The 19,770-nt window shown below is 43.1% G+C and overlaps 1 protein-coding gene across 1 annotated transcript in view; it reads left to right on the forward strand.

Annotated features, from left to right (window-relative positions):
- Positions 1-7,606, forward strand: part of LOC140724556 (homeodomain-interacting protein kinase 4-like) — a 52,145-nt gene extending 44,539 nt beyond the window's left edge. Inside the window, exons 4-5 of the mRNA XM_073038989.1 lie at positions 2,994-3,163; positions 7,456-7,606. Coding sequence (XP_072895090.1) covers positions 2,994-3,163; positions 7,456-7,606 — 321 coding nt within the window. The remainder of the gene's footprint in view (positions 1-2,993; positions 3,164-7,455) is intronic.
- The last annotated feature ends 12,164 nt before the right edge of the window (positions 7,607-19,770 follow it).

Raw genomic sequence — 19,770 nt, forward strand, 5'->3', positions numbered from 1 at the left:
AAAGAGTCAGTCCAGGCTCTGGGTATTGAGGAGTCTGATAGCTTGGGGGAAGAAACTGTTACATAGTCTGGTTGTGAGAGGCCGAGTGCTTCGGAGCCTTTTCCCAGATGGCAGGAGGGAGAAGAGATTGTATGAGGGGTGCATGGGGTCCTTCATAATGCTGTTTCCTTTACGGATGCAGCGTGTAGTGTAAATGTCCATGATGGTGGGAAGAGAGACCCCGATGATCTTCTCAGCTGACCTCACTATCCACTGCAGGGTCTTGCAATCTGAGATGGTGCAATTTCCGAACCAGGCAGTGATGCAGCTGCTCAGGATGCTCTCAATACAACCCCTGTAGAATGTGATGAGGAGGGGGGTGGGAGATGGACTTTACTCAGCCTTCGCAGAAAGTAGAGATGCTGCTGGGCTTTCTTTGCTATGGAGCTGGTGTTGAGGGACCAGGTGAGATTCTCCGCCAGGTGAACACCAAGAAATTTGGTGCTCTTAACAATCTCTACCGAGGAGCCGTCGATGTTCAGCAGAGAGTGGTCACTCCATGCCCTCCTGACATCAACAACCATCTCTTTTGTTTTGTTCACATTCAGAGACAGGTTGTTGGCTCTGCACCAGTCCGTTAGCCGCTGCACCTCCTCTCTGTAAGCTGACTCGTCGTTCTTGCTGATGAGACCCACCACGGTTGTGTCATCGGCGAACTTGATGATGTGGTTCGAGCTGTGTGTTGAAGCACAGTCATAGGTCAGCAGAGTGAACAGCAGTGCACTGAGCACACAACCCTGGGGAGCCCCCGTGCTCAGTGTGATGGTGTTGGAGATGCTGCTCCCGATCCAGACTGACTGAGGTCTCCCAGTACGGAAGTCTAGGATCCAGTTGCAGAGGGAGGTGTTCAGGCCCAGTAGGCTCAGCTTTCCAATCAGTTTCTGAGGGATGATTGTGTTGAATGTTGAACTGAAGTCTATGAACAGCATTCGAACGTAAGTGTCTTTTTTGTCCAGGTGGGTTAGGGCCAGGTGGAGGGTAGTGGCAATGGCGTCATCTGTTGAGCGGTTGGGACGGTACGCAAACTGCAGGGGGTCCAGTGAGAGGGGCAGCAGGGTCTTGATATGCCTCATGACGAGCCTCTCGAAACACCATGTAACACCATGATCCTGAAGAACATTGTCACGTTTTTACTATGTACTGTACCAGCAGTTATGGTCGAAATGACAATAAAAATGACTTGACTTGACTTGCCTGACCTGCTGAGATCCTCCAGCATTTTGTGTTTGCTATTTGTTCCAAATATATTTTTATATTAAAATATAAAACATATTTATATTTTATATTTTCTATAAGATTTCCATAACTAGAGTTAATAAAGTGTTATATAATCAATAATATAATTTTCTTTCCTGGTTTTAAACATTTGCCAAAGTTTGGCCTGTTTTAAAACAGTGGAATTGTGCCACAAGGGGGCCTCAGCTGAATTTAATTTTACTGTTTAGAATCACAGAAGAGCTGACAAAGACTCGTCTCAAAAACTCACCATATAGATTTAGTTTATGTGAACTTTGGCCTCCTTTGGTAAAATTGCTCAAAGAAACAAAATAGTTTCTTATGTTAGCAGTATCCAAAACCTACAGCTTGTTGGCTGACATCAGTATAAAGCAGCAGAATTAAGTTAATAGAGTCAAACTTATGTTATTTGTAACAGGGCACTTGGAACTTAGTATGTTTCTCGCATCTAGAAATTGATTCATACCAAGCACCACATCATATAAAGCCAAAATGAGTAGCATCACGTAAGTGGAAATGTCAACATTTCCTACTTCCCAGTCACACTTGGTAACTCCATATTGGTGTTCTATATTACATCGATGCCATTCTTCCACACATGATAGTGTAGTGAGTAGCATGGTGCCTAGACCATATAGGAGACCAGGGTTCAATTCCCGGTGGTGACTGTAAGGAGTTTGTACGTTCTTCCCATGACCACATGAGTTTCCTCCAGGTTCTCCGGTTTCCTCTCACAGTTCAAAGACAGTCCTTATGGTACCTTTATTGTAAACTTGGGAGATTACTGGGCGGCATAGTCTCGAAGAGCCAGAAGGCATATTGGTGTGTGTGTGTGTGTGTGTGTGTGTGTGTGTGTGTGTGTGTGTGTGTGTGTGTGTGTGTGTGTGTGTGTGTGTGTGTGTGTGTGTGTGTGTGTGTGTGTGTGTGTGTGTGTGTGTGTGTGTGTGTGTGCGCGTGTGTGTGTGCGCGCGCGTGCGCGCACGCCCTTAATTCCTGGTGAAGTTGTCGGAGTGCTGTCATGACAAGCTTTTTGCACCGATTTTTTTGGTAATTGCTCATCGTATGGCGCATCTTGGGCATCTAAAACCTGGCGGAGCCCATCCCTCTCCAGGTTTTTATCACAAGGTCGATTGGCTAGCTTGACACTCAACCCAGGCACAGACAGAGAGCGTTCGAACTTGGGACCTCTCACCCTGAAGTCCAGCGCTAACGCCACTATGCCACCAGCTGGCCTATTGCACACCGTATCTCAATCAATAAGTAAGTAAGTAAATAAATAATGTGATAGGGGTCAAAGGACATGAGATTTGTACAGAACAGTGGCTCTGAGGGAAATGATGTAAATGAACGGTGCTGCAACTGTGATGGGCCGAGAAGCCTGTTTCTATGTTTCTTAAGTTTCTGAATACTCTCCACTTGGTTCAGTGCTTTGACAACAGCCAGAACGCTTGACCCTGTCCAGCACGTTGCATCCCACCCTATCTATCACATAAAACCTTCACTGAATCCTTTGTGAGCCAGATACAAAATCACTGCATCTACACATCCAGGTTATCCTTCCCAACAACACAAAGGGAGTACCTTCACTAGGGAAACTGCAATGGTTCACGTCGGTAGCCCACCACCTCCAATGGACACTTTGACATGTGCTATAGACACTGGCTGAACAGCAATTCCCAGTTTCCATAAACAAATTATTTTACCTGTACAAACCACAGATGGAATCTTTCTCAGTAATTCAAGGGTTTTACTTGAAATTGAAACGAAAGCAGGAAGAGAGAGTGTTGGCAGTGGTAGAGAGGGAGTTGGCAGTGGCAGAGAAGGAGCTGGCAGTGATTGAGAGGGAAATTGCCAGCACAGTAAAGCTGCAAGATCCTGCTCTGAAATGGTAAGAAGTCTTGGATATATTTCATAGATCCTGGTATATGATAAGATCTTGGGTCACTGATGTGAACCTGTGATAGAATTTAATGTTGAACACTTTTGGTTAGAAAGGTGATGCACCATCAATAACTCACTCTGAGATGTAAAAGCGAGGTATCAGCTTTTATTGACTGGAAGAAGAAACGAGCAGTTAGTGACCACCATACTACATCCTGGAGACAGAGAGGCCAGGCTCAGACCTCCATCACCTTTATACAGGGGTCTGTGGGAGGAGCCACAGGAGCAGTCATCAGGGGGTGTGTCCAGACAGGTATATGTAGTTCACCACAAAAGGACAAAAGCTGATCAGAATCCAATGCTTTAAAAGCACAGTGAATAGATAATAGAGAGAAAATATGATCATCTCATAGTGACAGAACCACCCAGCTCTCATGGTCTATGCAAGCATTTGTGGAACGACAACCTGAGCTCTGTGACGTTTTGCTCTGCTGTATGATGAACTGAGCATGAGGCTGTGGGCCTACTCTGGCTGCAGTGCGCTTCCAAAAGTGAGGGTCGTGCTGGTTCTGTTCGCTGCTCTGCGACATATGCTCCGCTCTTTGCTGCACTCAGGCAGAGGTATGGGCCTACTTTGGCTGCTCCGGGCTTCGTGTCTGAGCTCTGTAACGTTTTGCTCCCATTGTGTGATGAACTGAGGCTGAGGCTCTGGGCCTACTCCAGCTGCCTTGTGCTTTGTGTCTGTGAGCTCCGCAAAGTTTTACTCCATTGTGTGATGAACTAAGTGTGGTAAACTATGTATACCTGTCTGGACACGCCCCTCTGCTGACTGCTCCTATGGCTCCTCCCACGGACCCCTGTATAAAGGCGATTCGGGCACTGCTCCTCCCTCAGTCTTTGAGACGTCGTGCTCCCTTTTTGCTATTAATAAAAGCCTATCGTTCACTTCCAGTCTCCAAGAGTTATTGATGGTGCATCACTAAGGCTGGTGCCGTGGGCCTGCTCCAGGCTCTGCCTGTGAGCTCCGCAATATTTTGTTCCATTGTGTGATGAGCTGAGGCTGGGGGCCTACTCCAGCTGCCCTGGGCTTCATGTCAGTGGACTCACTTTCACTCTGAACTCTGGTGGTTACTTCTATTGTTTGCACAAATTGTATTTTTCCCCTCTCTCTCCGCATTGTGTGTTTTTTAAAATTAGTTCTTTTAGGTTTCTTGTTTCATGGCTGTAAAGAGACAGATCTTAAGGTTGTATAATTTATACATATTTTGATAATAAATGTAATTTGAATATTTGAATCAGGTACAAGAGCTTCCATGATTCTGTGAAGAGGGAAATGCAGTTGAGTGAACAAATTCCAAAAACAGAGTATATCTCAAATGATTATGTTGAACTAAATTGAATTGACTTTATTACTTACATCCTTCACATACATGAGGAGTGAAAATCTTTATGTTATGTCTCCATCTAAATGAGCAATGTGCAATTTATAGTAATTTAAAATAAATAGTATGTAAACAATATAACACAGAAATACAGTTGTGTCAGCATGAATTAATCAGTCTGGTGGAAGAAGCTGTCCTGGAGCCTGTTGGTCCTGGCTTTTATGCTGTTTCCTGGATGGTAGCAGCTGGAACAGTTTGTGTTTGGGGTGACTCGGGTCCCCAATGATCCTTCAAGCCCATTTTACACACCTGTCGCTGTAAATGTCCTGTAAATGTAAGTTCACATCTACAGATGTGCTGGGCTGTCCGCATCACTCTCTGCGATTGAGGGAAGTATTGGTGTTTGTGACAGTAGGTTATTTGCTTCACACTCTGTGGTTTCAATCATTTGAAAACTCCTACAAAAGGTGAAAGTACTTGGTTGAGCAGCTAGATTTGAAGCCCTGTTCTAATGATGCAAGGCACACTTACAAAAGCCACATATCACATTGTTACGCGGTTTCACAAGCAAAGAAAACAATTATTTTGAACATAATATATCAATAACACCGACTTTACTATTTCAGCAATATAAATTCCGTGGGATAATAACAAGCTTCAATTTGGAATTGGAAGAATACTTTGAAAAGTATTAACAGCCAAGCTGGAATTGAGAGAACCACATTAAAACTAAAATTTTTAAGATGTAGATTATAGAAGTGAATAATTTAGTCAGACTTTAATTATTTTGTATGAATTATCTACATCTCCACTCTAAGACAAACACACATTGAAACTTTTGAGTATCTAAACTAGTCTGACCCATCTCTGCTCTTCAGAAACAATGCATTCAGAAATACTGTTCAATGCACAAGTTTGCTTTTACTGGTGTTGAAGAATACTATTTCAAGTAATTATGAAATCTCCAAAATTTCTAGTCAGTATTTCTCACTCTAATGACCTACTATCAAGAAATAAATCAAGAGTTTCCAAAGACGCAGAAAATCCAGAGCAACACACAAATGTTGGAATAACTCAGCAGGCCAGGCAGCATCTATAGAAATTAATAAACAGTCATCGTTTCAGGTCGAGCCCTTCATTGGAACTGGTAAGGAAGTGGGGTAGAAGCCAGAATATGAAGGTTGTGGAGGGATGGGAAAGAATACAAGCTAGCAGGTGATAGGAGAAGCCAGGTGGGTGGAGAGGGGTGCAGGAAGTAAGAAGCTGGGAAATGATAGGTGGAAAAAGTAAAGAGCTGGGAAGAAGAAATCTGATAGAAGAACAGAGTGGACCCTGGGAGAAAGGGAAGGAAAATGGGCACCAGGAGAAGGTGATAGGCAAGTGAAAAAAAGAGGGAAGGGTGAGAGGAAAAATTACTGGAAGTTGGAGAAATCGAATTTCATGCCACTCAGTTGGAGGCAATCTAAGTGAAAAATGAGGTGTTGCTCCTCCAACCTGGCCTCATTGTGTCAGCAGAGGAGGCCATAGACCATGTCAGAATGGGAATGGGGATTGAAATTAAAATGGCTGGTCACCAGGAGTTCTGTTTTTTTGTGGGTGGAGTGAAGGGGTTGAACAACACAGTTCCCCAGTCTACGTTGAGTCTCACCAATGTGAAGGAGGCTACATGGGGAACACCAGATACAGTAGGTGACCACACAGATTGGCAGGTGAAGTGTTGCTCCACCTGGAAAAACTGTCTGGGGTGCTGATTGCCAGTGAGGGAAGAGGTGTATGGATAGGTGTAGCATATCTTTTGCTTGCAAGGATAAGTGCCAGGAGGGAGATTAGTGGGGAGGAACAAATAGACAAAGGAATTACGGAGTGTGCGATCCCTGCAGAAAGCAGAGACTTGGTGAGGGGTTTGGGGGGAGGTCAAGATATGTTTGGTAGTAGGATCCCACTGAATATGGCAAAGGTTGCGGAGACTGATGTGCTGGATTCAGAGGCTCATGGGATGGTAGGTGAGGACAACAGGTACTCTATCTCTGTTAAGGCAGCAGGAAGATGGGGTGACAGAGATGGAACAGGAAACAGGAGATATGGATGTATAGGCAGCATCAATGGTGGTATCACATTGATGTGATTTAAGATATAACAAGATAAGTAATATAAGATATCTCATACCTGATTGCTTTTAATGGTGGTCTATTGGCTTTGATCCATTGCAACAATATAGGGAACCCCCACGTTACAGCAAATGGAATTTATATTTACCAAATTCACAAATCGTACCCAAAAATCCAAGATGCCTAATGAAATTTGCTCCCAGAACTTGTGTGTCAATTTTTCTTTTATTTTCAGCCCCAATTTCTTGGTGCATGAGCAAATGACATTCCATTGCATTTCAGAAAATTATGCCAGATCCCGAGAACCCAATGCCCTTTTAATGCAGGGCTCACCTGTACTCCATTTCAAAACATGGCATTGTAAAAATTTGTTTCAGCTACACATTTCTGAACATGTGGAGATTCTGAACTTTCATGAGGGAAGATACATTGAGGCTCTCAGTCCTCTTTACAAGCAGAGATAGATGGGAGGATCAGAAAACCGTTAGAATGTGAGGCAGATTTGGGAGAAAAGAAGGAACCATTAGAACAAGGCCTAAGTAAAGCTGGATCACACAAAATTCTCAAGGAACTCATTGGGCCAGGCAGCATCTGTGGTGGAGAATGTAAAGTTGATGCTTTGGGTTGCGATCCTGTTTCCTGATAGAGAAAGAGTGGGCCAAGGTAGACAAGTAAAGAGCAAGTTCCACATTGAAGTAGACTGTGAGGTCATTTTTCAGTATGTGAGAGGTCTCATAAAAGTGGGATTGAAGTTGTTCTTGAGCCTGGTGGAATGTGCTCTCAAGCTTTTGTATCTTCTCTCTTGGAAGGGCCTTTCAGCGGCGTCAACAGAGCTTTAGCAAGAGGGATTTCTCGCAGGTCGGCGGCGGTTATTTAAGAAGGGAGCTTCGCGAGCATTTGTCCATTGTACCTGGCACATGGCCTGTCAGCGGCATCAACAAAGCTCTAGGAACTAAATAAAAGTAAAGAAGGGATAAGCAGAGCGGCCATTGTCGGGAGTAGGCCAGTGGCAAGAGCAGAAGTGACAGGCTCTGGCTCAAACCAGGCTTCGGCTCAGAGGAGGCATCGGCTCTGTAAAGCGTCTGTTAAGGTTTCCTTTTAGTTTTTTTTCCCCCTCTTACTGTACCATTTAAATGGCTGAGGTGTGCTCTTCGTGCCGGGTGCTGGAGAACTGGGAGACCCAGAGTCTACCGGAGAGCATCCGGCTGCAGCTCCTTGAGGACTGTGTTAGGGATCTGCAACAGCAACTGGATGACCTTGGACTTGTACGGGAGAGCAAGGATATAATTGATCAAAGTTACAGGGAAGTAGTCACCCCAAGGTTGCAGGAGGCATGGACCTGGGTGACAGTCAAGAGAAATAGAAACAGGCAGTTAGAGCAGAGCATCCCTGAGGCCATTCCCCTCAAAAACAGCTTTGGATACTTCTGTGGGGGATGACCTCCTGGGTGAATGCCACGGTGACTGGGTTACAGGCATGGGTCTGTGGTGCAGAAAGGAAAGAGAGAGAAGAATGGAGCGGTAGTGATAGGGGTCTCGATAGTGAGGAGATTCTGTGGACATAAATGGGATACATGGATGGTATGTTGCCTCCCAGGTGCCAGGGTCAGGGATGTCTCAGATGGCATCCACAACATTTTGGAAGGGGGAGGAGGGGAACAGCCAGATGTCTTGGTACATATTGGTACCATTGTCATATGGAGGAAAAGCAATGAGGACCTGTAAAGAGAAGTTAGAGAGCTAGGTAGAAAGCTGAGAAACAGGACCTCCCAGACAGTAATTTCTGGGTTGCGGCCTGCGTCACGTGCCAGTTAGGGTAGAAGCAGAAAGATTTGGCAGATAAATGCGTGGCTGAGAAGCTGGTGCAGGGGGCAGGGCTTCAGGTTCTTGAATAATTAGGATCTCTTCTGAGGGAGGTATGACCTATTCAAAAGTGATGGGTTGCACCTGAACCCGAGGGGGACCAATATTCTCGCAGGCAGGTTTGTTAGAGCTGTTGGGGAGGGTTTAAACTAACTTGGCAGGGGGTGGGAACCAGAGAGAAGGGACTCAGGATAGGACAGATGGTGATGGGACTTAGTTGCACCCAACAGGCTGAGTATCAAATCATTAGGGATGCAGAGTCAGGAAATATAGCAGATACGGTACTCAAGGTGTTGTATCTAAAGTGTGTAGTATAAGAAATAAGGTGGATTATCTTGTTGCAATATTACAGATTACCAGGTATGGTGTTGTTGTTGAAGGATGGTTGTAGTTGGGAGCTGAATGTCCAAGGTTATACATTCTATCAGAGGGATAGGAAGGTAGGCAGAGGGAGTGGTGTGGCTCTACTGGTAAAGAATGGCATCAAATCAGTAGAAAGACGTGACATAGGTTTGGAAGATGTTGAACCCTTGTGGGATGAGTTAAGAAATTGCAAGAGTAAAAGGATGTTGATGGCAGTTATATACAGGCCTCCCAACAGTGTCTGGGAGGTGGACCACAGGTTACAACAAGAATTAGAAAAGGCAAGTCAAAAGGACAATGTTATGGTAGTTATGGGAGATTTAACATGCAGGTCGATTAAGAAAATCAGGTTGATAATCGATCTCAAGAGAGTGAGTTTGTTGAGTGCTTAACAGATAGCTTTTTAGAGCAGTTTGTCATTGAGCCTACTAGGGGATCAAATATACTGGATTGGGTGTTATGTAATAAACCAGAGGCAATTAGGGAGCTTAAGATAAAAGAACCCTTCGGAACCAGTGATCACAATATGATAGTGTTCAACTTGAAATTTGATAGGGAGAAAGTAAAGTCTGATGTAGCAGTGGAGTAAGGGAAATTACAGTGGTATGAGAGAGGAGTTGGCCAAAGCAAATTGGAAGGAGCTGCTGGCAGGATGTCAGCAGAGCAGCAATGGTGTGTGTTTCTGAGAAAAATGAGGAAGGTGCAGGACATATTTATTCCAAAAATGAATAAATATTCAAATGGTAAATTAGTACAACCGTGGCTGACAAGGGAAGTCAAAGCTATCTGAATTTTTTGAGGATGTGACCAAACACATTAATGAAGGTAGAGCCGTAGAAATAGTGTATATGGATTTCAGCAAGGCATTTGATAAGGTACCCCATGCAAGGTTTATTGAGAAAGTAAGGAGGCATGGGATCCAAGGGGACATTGCTTTGTGGACCTGGAACTGGCTTGCCCACATAAGGCAAAGAGTGGTTGTAGATGGTCATATTCTGCATGGAGGTCAGTGACCAGTGATGTGCCTCAGGGATGTGTTCTAGGACCCCTACTCTTCATGAGTTTTATAAATAACTTGGATGAGGAAGTGGAGGGATGGGTTAGTAAGTTTGCTGATGACACAAAGGTTGGGGGTGTTGTGGATAGTGTGGAGGCCTGTCAGAGGTTACAGCAGGACATTGATAGGATGCAAAACTGGGCTGAGAAGTGGCAGATGGAGTTCAACCCAGATAAGTGTGAAGTGGTTCATTTTGGTAGGTCAAATATGATGGCAGAATATAGTATTAATGGTAAGACTCTTGGCAGTGTGGAGGATCAGAGGGATCTTGGGGTTCAAGTCCATAGGACACTCAAAGCAGCTGTGCAGGTTGACTCTGGTTAAGAAGGCATACGGTGTATTGGCCTTCATCAACCGTGGAATTGAATTTAGGACCCAAGAAGTAATGTTGCAGCTATGTAGGACCCTGGTCAGACCCCACTTGGAGTACTGTGCTCAGTTCTGGTCGCCTCACTACGGGAAGGATGTGGAAACCATAGAAAGGGTGCAGAGGAGATTTACAAGGATGTTGCCTGGATTGGGGAGCATGTCTTATGAAAATAGGTTGAGTGAACTCAGCCTTTTCTCCTTGGAGGGACGATGGATGAGAGGTGACCTGATGGAGGTGTATAAGATGATGAGAGGCATTGATCGTGTGGATAGTCAGAGGCTTTTTCCCAGGGCTGAAATGGTTTCCACAAGAGGGCACAGGTTTGAGGTGCTTGGGAGTAGGTACAGAGGAGATGTCAGGGGTAAGTTTTTTACGCAGAGAATGGTGAGTGCATGGAATGAGTTGCCGGCAATGGTGGTGGAGTCGGATACGATAGGGTCTTTTAAGAGACTTTTGGATAGAGTTTAGAAAAATAGAGGGCTATGGGTAACCCTAGTAATTCCTACGGTAGGGAGACATGTTCGGGACAACTTTGTGGACTGAAGGGCCTGTATTGTGCTGTAGGTTTTCTATGTTTCTATGTTTTCCATGTTTCTACTGTAAAGGCAAAAGAAAAGGCATACAACAAAGCAAAAATTAGAGGGAAGATAGAGGATTGGGAAATTTTTAAAAACCTATAGAGAGCAACTAAAAAATCATTACAAAGGAAAAGATGAAATATGAAAGCAAGCTAGCAAATAATATCAAAGTGGATAGTAAAACTTTTTTCAAGTATGTTAAAAATAAAAGAGAAATGAGAGTGGATATAGGACCACTAGAAAATGAGGCAGGAGAAATACTAACGGGGAACAAGAAGATGGCTAATGAACTAAATGGGTACTTTGTAGCCTTCACTGTGGAAGACACTAGCAGTATGCCTGATGTTGGAGTGTGTGAAGGAAGAGAAGTGGGTGCTGTTAGTACTCCGAGAGAAGGCTCAAAAAGATGGAAGACCTAAAGGTACATAAGTCACCCGGACCAGATGAACTGCATCCTAGGGTTCTGAAAGAGGTAGCGTTAGAGATTGTGGTGGGATTGGAAATGATCTTTCAAAAATCATTAGACTCTGGAATGGTGCCAGAGGACTGGAAAATTGCAAATGTTACTCCACTCTTTAAGAAAAGAGGAAGGCAACAGAAAGGAAATTATAGATCAGTTAGCCTGACCTCAATGGTTGGGAAGATGTTAGAGTCTATTGTTAAGGATGAGGTGATGGAGTACTTGGTGACACAGGACAAGAGAGTACAAAGTCAGTATGGTTTCCTTCAGGGAAAATACCGCCTGATGAACCTGTTAGAATTCTTTGAGGAGATCACAAGTAGGTTAGATAAAGGGGGCGCAGTGAACGTTGCATATTTGGACTTTCAGAAGGCCTTTGACAAGGTGCCACACATGAGGCTGCTTACCAATTTAAGGGTCCATGGTATTTTAGGAAAATTACTAACATGGCTAGAGTATGAGGCAGCGAATGGGAATAAAAGGATCCTTTTCTGGTTGACTGTCAGTGACCAGTGGTGTTTTGCAGGGGTCGGTGTTGGGACCACTTCTTTTTATACTGTATATAAATGATTTAGATGATGGAGTAGATGGCTTTGTTACCAAGTTTGCAGATGATACAAAGATTAGTGGAGGGGCAGGTAGTGTTGAGGAAATAGGTAGGATACAGAAGGACTTAGACAGATTAGGAGAATGGGCAAAAAAGTGGCAAATGAAATACAATGTTGGAAAATGCATGGCCATGCACTTTGGTAGTAGAAATAAACGTGCGGGCTATTTTCGAAACGGGGAGAAAATCCAGGAATCTGATTTGCAGAGGGACTTGGGAGTCCTTATGCAGAACACCCTGAAGGTTAACTTGCAGGTCAGATTGTCAGTGAGGAAGGTAAATGCCATGTTAGCATTCATTTCAAGAGGTCTAGAATACAAGAGCAAGAGTGTGATGCTGAGGCTTTATAAGGCACTGGAGAGGCCTCACCTTGAGTATGATGAACGGTTTTGGGCCCATCATCTTAGAAAAGATGTGCTGGCATTGTAGAGGGTCCAGAGGAGGTTCACAAGGATGATTCCAGGAAAGAAAGGGTTATCATACGAGGAACATTTGATAACTCTGGATCTGTACTTGCTGGCATTCAAAAGGATGAGGGGGGATCTCATTGAAACCTTTTGAATGTTGAAAGGGCTAGACAGTGTAGATGTGGTAAGGATGTTTCCCATGGTGGGAGAGTCTAGGACAAGAGGGTACCGCCTCAGGATAGAAGGGCGCTCTTTCAAAGCAGAGATGCGGAGAAATTTCTTCAGCCAAAGGGTGGTGTATTTGTGGAATTTGTTGCCACATGCAGCTGTGGAGGGCAGGTCCTTGGGTGTATTTAAGGCAGAGATTGATAGGTTCTTGATTGGACATGGCATCAAAGTTTACAGGGAGAAGGCTGGTGACTGGGGTTGAGGAGGAGATAAAGAAAGGATCAGCCATGATTGAATGGCGGAGCAGACTCAGTGGGCCAGATGGCCTAACTCTACTCCTGTGTCTTATGGTCTATGGTCTAAGAGAAATTGACGAAGGTGAAAAGGGTCTTTGATGATCAAAAATACACAATAAAAGACCAACAAATCCAAGATGATAAATGTAGAAAATGTCAAGAAAAACCAGAAACAATCCAACACATTACAGGATCCTGCAGCAGTTTAACTCAATCTGATTACTTACACGGATAATCAAGTGGCAAGCTGCATCCTACAAAATCTTGCTTCAAAATACAAATTCATAAAAGACACCATACCTCACTATAAATACAAGCCAGATCCATTTTTAGAGTCAGAGTTCTACAAATTATATGATGACCGATCTATTATTAGAGATAGGACAATCCAGAATTGCCATCCGGGTATAATATTACAGGGATAAACAATCAAGAACAGCTTACTTAATAGATATAACCATTGCAAAAACACATAACATACAGAAATCAATAAAAATAACCAAAAATTAAAAAAGGAAATTGAAAGACTATGGAACATGAACAGGATAAATATTGTCCCACGCATAATATCTACAACTGGTATCATCCCAAAGTCAGTACAAATAACATTAAACAATTAGGACTACACAGCAATATTTATATAAATCTTCAGAAAGCCACGATACTAAATTCCGCTAGAATAGTCCAAAAGTTCCTAGCAATTGAGAAATGAGTGTGCTTGGCTATGCCCATACCTTGGGTTTTACCAGCTTGAGCTGAGAAATAGTAAAAATAGCATAATAATAAAGCTGTTTTGCAGTATTCATTAATGACTGGATACAGGTTTACTTTAATTATCTGTAGAGTTAGGGCTCAATAAAATGAAATAATAATAGCAAGTGTACTGTATGTAGAGGGATACAACATACTGTAGGTTACTGTAGGAAATGGACATTTCTGACTTACAGAGGTATCAGTTTATAGGTAATTCCCAGGAATAGAACTCTCAAATAACCTGGTACTGCCTATACTTTTTTTTAAAAAATGGAATTTGTTACTGTCTTTAATTGAAATTTGGAAGTAAGTTTTGCAAGTCACATAGTTGTTATATACAACATAATGGTCTTTCAAAATGTATTATCATAACAAAAAAATGTACAAAAGAATAAAATAAGCCAAATGGTAACATTCATGGTCAAAATGTCAAGTTGTGCTAACTTATTTTTTTAATCCACAGAATCCCAGCCACTTGTGTGGCCCCTTAGGGTGATACATTAATTGAGACGATTTATGGGCTTCACCACTCATTCATATCCAGTAGAAGATGAACAACAGATTGTGGTTCTTCCCCACTGAGCCCTTGTGTTGGCTGCTCATCCCACAGCATCTACTCCTCCAGCCTGGAACGAGCCATTCAGAATATTCCTTTACAAACATCTCTTTGGAAGACCAACCTGTTTTGGTCAGACGAAAGAGCACCTTTCACTGAATTGATGATCGTCTAGCAGGACTTGATATCTACCCTGGTGAATGCCCCTGAGGAGCACCCATAGATCAGAGAGTCCTCGTTTACTCAGCTGCTGTGGATGAACTGTGACAGGGGTCCTCACATCTTTCTTCACACTCTCTTCATTCCTGTCACTGAGTTTGTATGTTAGAAACATAGAAAACCTACAGCACAATACAGGCTCTTCGGCTCACAAAGCTGTGCCGAACATGTCCCTACCTTAGAAATTACACAGGGTTACCCATAGCCCTCTATTTTTCCGAGCTCCATGTACCTGTCCAGAAGTTTATTAAAAGACCCTATTGTATCCACCTCCACCACCGATGCCAGCAGCACCAGGGCCGGGTACAAACCCAGTACAAAGTGACACTTAGTGCCCACATTCCTTGGTTCCACGCACAGCCTGATGCAGCCACACATGAAGCTGGTCAGGGTTGCATTGGATACAATTTTAACTCTGTTGTCCAAGGTGTATCATGGTCCATTGGACTTATCCCCAGATGAACCAGAGACCTGATTCTGATTCTGAAAGTTCCAAAGACTCTGAAGTAAAGATTTTTTGTTAAGAGGATGAACTATCTTGGGCTGGTGCTTCTTCAGCATTTAACACAATCCTCAAAGCTGTAGAAAGGCAGCCTTGTTATTCATTGCAGGAAGTTACTCAGCTGCACAATTTGCACTCTGTTTTAATGCAAAAAAAATGCATGAGTCAACCAAATGGGATGATAACCATGATTAATTCAGCAGAGCTTTTTGAGTTACAGGTCACCACATAGAGGTCTGGTTGAAAAGGTTAAAGAATTCGACTGACAAACTTCAAATCTTTCAGAATGCCTCTGCTAGACTTTTAACCAAAACCAGGGCAAGCGAACATATACACAAGAAATGCTGCAGATGCTGGAAATCCAAAGCAAAACACACAGAATTCTGGAGGAACTCAGCAGGTCAGGCAGCATCCATGGACATGAACAAACAGTCAACGTTTGAGGCCGAGACTCTTCATCAGGACTGGTAAGGAGGGGGAAGACACTAGAATAAAAAGGTGGGGAGAGAGGAAGAAGAATAGCTGGAAGGTGATAGGTGAAGCCAGGTGGGTGAGGAAGGGAAAGGCCTGGAGAAGAAAGAATCTGATAGGACAGGAGAGTGGACCACAGGAGAAAGGGAAAGAGGGACAACAGTGAGAGCTGATAGGCAGGAGAGAAGAGGTAAGAGACCAGAGTGGGGAATAAAAGAAGAGGAGAGGGGTAAGGAATTATTTTTAATGGAAAGAGAAATTGATATTCATGCCATATCATTCCTGTAGTAGATACTCTGCATTGGCTTCCTCTATCTTTAAGAATTGAATAAAAAAATTCTTACTTGTTGTTAAAGTTCGGAATGGTTTGAGAAGGGAGTACATCACAGAATCACTTTCATTTTATAATCCTGCTCGAGCTCTCAAGTCTTTTTTCACCACTCTCTAAAATTTAAACAATCCAGCAGAAAATTGGCAGGTCAGCTGTTTTGAACTAAGCTCCTAAACTGTAGAATTCAATACCTAAAACTATAAGGGATGCAGACTCAGTCGGCACTTTTAAACACCAGCTCAAAACTGATTTATTTAACCTTGTTTTTCACTAACATCTTTTTGTCTTTTATCTTCATGTTTATATTTAGCTTTATTTTTTATTTTATTTTCATGTTTGTACTTTTCTCCCATTGTAAAGCTCTTTGAACTACATCATCTGTATGACATGTGCTCCATCAATAAAGTTGATTTTTCTCTTAGCTCAAGCTGGTACAGGCACAGCCAAACACACTCATTTCTCCATTGCTAGGAACATTTGGACTATTTTAGTGGTGTTTAGCATTGTGTCTTTTTGGAGGTTTACATAAATATTGCTGTGTAATTGTTGTGGTGACTTTGGGAAGATACCGGTTGTAGATGATTGCTATTGGGACAATGTTCATGTTCTAAAGTCTTTCCGTTTCTTCTTTTAATTCAGCATGTTGCCAGTGTTTCACACTTATTGGTTTCTGTATTTATGTGTGTTTGGAATGGTCATATCTATAATGTAAATTGTTTACCCTGTAATATTATATCTGGATGGTTATTCTGGATCACAACCATGAGAAAATCTGCAGACTTTCTCTGAACAGCCCTGAAGAAAGGTCTAGGCCCGAAATGTCAACTGTTTATTCTTTTCCATAGATGCTGCCCGACTTGCTGGTTATTATGGATTGTCCTATCTGTAATAAGGGATTGGTCATAATATAATTTGTTGGACTCTGTCTCAAAAAATGGATCAGGATTGTATTAAAAGGAAGATATGGTGTATCTTAAGAGTTTGTATTTTAAAGCAAGATCTTGGTGAACAATGTTTGCCACATGATTGTGCCTGTGTCTTAATTGTACTTTTCTGTTTAAGATGGCGCTGGTGAAGCTCAGCAAGTACTTGCCAGTGGCAAACAAAACAAAGAAAACTATTAGCTACTTTATTAATCACACTTTCTCTGGTAAACGATCGCTGCAATCAGTAGCTTTTAACTTCCCTTTCGGAGATGAGCTTTCGAACTACCCGTACAGCCTGGCACTATTGCGGAGTGAACTGAAGTCTCAAAGGTGCAGGATAGTTGCAGCGTGGTGTGTATGGGCCGAATCGAGGCAACTTGGCCCAGACACGAGAGCAGGGAATGAGCCAATGATTGGCCATGGCTGGAGCGTACTTGGAGGTAATTCAATGTGGCAGAACTGAGGCAGAGCTGGGTTTAAGAGCAAGGAAAGATCCAAGATTTGATCGATTTAAGTACCTGCCCTAATTGGAAAGGTTGGGGTTGGAGGAGAGGGACTTTCCGGTTCAGTTCAATTCTCCACTCGTCTCTGTGCTGAACTAAGTCTGTGGCCTGCAGTTAACGGGCTGCTGGCTTCATGTCTGTGGTCTCACTTTTGTGAGCTTCAGTTCTGAATGCTATTTGCTTACTTTTACTGTTTGCACAGTTTGTTTTGTTTTTTGCACATTGGGTGCTTGACGGTCTCCTTTTTGTAATGAGTTCTATTGGGTTTATTTGCTTTGTCGCTGCCTGTAAGGAGCCAAAGCTCAAACGTGTATGTAGGATACGTACTTGATAATAAATGTAGTTTGAACTTGCATCTTTGAACTTAGTAAGTAAACAGATTGAGTTAAACTGCTGCAGAATCCTGCAATCTGTTGAATTGTTTCTGGTTTCTCTTGGCATTTTCTGCATTTATCCTCTTGACATCTTGAATTTGTTGGTCTTTTATTCTGTACTTTTCATAGCATTTTGTGTTAACTGCCTGGTCCTGTATTACCACAAGGATCCCTCAGTTTCTGGGAAGAGGTCTCCAACTCTGAGTTATGCCTTCAAAGCTTCCTTGTTGATATCTACTCTTCTTTAATCATTAGGATGTCTTCCATGGAGGGTCATGCTCCTCCATTGGTTAACTTTTTCTTCTGTCGTGATAATTTCTTCATTTTTCTGGGTTGTGCTTTCATTTAAGTTTAGTGGTGTGTACTTAACAGAATTGCATATGCTTGTGTTGAGTGCTGAATCCTGTTTTTGTGGATTGAAATATACCTTTAGAAGTTTTATCTGACTGTTGTGTAAATTTTTTATGTCTGTTATTTCTTTTTTTCCTTCTGTCCTAGATAGTGTAGTGTAAGTATACATAGTGTCTTCTAAAATTTGTCATTTCAGTTCTTATTTTTCTTTGCAAGTTTTACAGATTGGCTTCAGACCAAGATATTATGCCAAAGGAATACGTTAATATGTGTATAGCAAAAGTGTTCATTGCCTTTGCTATATCATTATATTGAGCTCTGTTCGGCAGAGTTTTTACACCTTGAAGTAAATTCTGTCAAAAAGTTTTCCCTTTATCTCATAATGATCTACTTTCTTTGCTTGTTGATATACAAGATATTCATGTTTCATATTCATCCATCGGTTGAGTTGTATTCTTCTGCTCCACTTTATATACTACTAGCTCGACTGCACCTTTCTTTATGTTTAATGTTCTGCAATTACATAGTCCAAAGTTCACTCTTACTATTATTAGGTTGAAGATATGCATATTTGTCTCAGTGAACACCAGCATAGCACATTATTAAATCATTGGCTCACTGTTCTCAAAAACCACTGCATTTACTGAAAATGGAAAAGGCAGATGCAGGGAAACCAAAACAAAAAAAAAACAAAATTGCTGGAAACATTCATCAGGTCAGGGAGCACCTGTTCATGTTCCACAGTCTTTCAAAGCATTCAAAGACCATAGTCTTTCAAATCATACCTTTCATATAGTTTCTTGTGAGGTATGAGTTTGTATTTTAAAGCAGGATTTTGATGAATGATCAACACGTACAAACAAGCTGGAGGAACTCAGCAGGTTGGGCAGCATCCGTTGAAAGAAGCAGTCAATGTTTTGGGCCGAGACCCTTTGTCAGGACTGAAGAAGGAGGGGGCAGGGGCCCTATAAAGAAGGTGGGGGGAGGGGGAAGGTGCAGGTGAAAAACCAGAGGAAAGATCAAGGGGAGGGGAAGCAGGGAGGGGATAGGCAGGAGAGGTGAAGAAGGAATGTAAGGGGAAAGCACTATGTGTAGTAGAAGAAGGCAGAATCATGAGAGAGGTGATAGGCAGCTGGAAGAGGAGTCAGAGTGAAAGTGGGATGGTGGAAGGGAGAGGGAGGGAATTACCGGAAGTTGGAGAATTCGATGTTCATACCAAGGGGCTGGAGACTACCCAGATGGTATATGAGGTGTTGCTCCTCCAACCTGAGTTTGGCCTCATCATGGCAGTAGAGGAGGCCGTGTATGGACTTATCCGAATGGGAATGTGAAGCAGAGTTAAAGTGGGTGGCAACCGGGAAATCCTGTCTGTTGTGGCGGACGGAGGGGAGGTGCTCGACGACGCGGTCCCTGAGTCTGCGTCGGGTCTCGCTGATATAGAGGAGGCTGCACCGGGAGCACCGGATGCAATAGATTATCCCAACAGACTCACAAGTGAAGTGTTGCCTCACCTGGAAGGACTGTTTGGGGCCCTGAATGGTGGTAAGAGAGGAGGTGTAGGGACAGGTGTAGCACTTACACTTGCAGGGATAAGTACCAGGTGGGAGATCTGTGGGGAGGGACGTGTGGACCAGGCAGTCGTGGAGGGAATGATCTCTGCGAAAAGCAGAGAGGGTAGAGGGGGAAAGATGTGCTTAGTGGTGGGGTCCTGTTGAAGGTGGCCTCATCTCTCCTGCCTATCCCCTCCCCCACCCCTTAATCTTTCCTCTGATTGGTTTTTCACCTGCACCTTCCCCCTCCCCCCACCTTCTTTATAGGGCCCCTGCCCCCTCCTTCTTCAGTCCAGACAAACGGTCTCGGCCCAAAACGTTGACTGCTCTTTTCAACGGATGCTGCCCGACCTGCTGAGTTCATCCAGCTTGTTTGTACGTGTTGATTTGACCACAGCATCTGCAGTGTACTTTGTGTTT

Source organism: Hemitrygon akajei, chromosome 3 (genome assembly GCF_048418815.1).
Source record: "Hemitrygon akajei chromosome 3, sHemAka1.3, whole genome shotgun sequence".
NCBI classification, from domain to species: Eukaryota; Metazoa; Chordata; class Chondrichthyes; order Myliobatiformes; family Dasyatidae; genus Hemitrygon; species Hemitrygon akajei.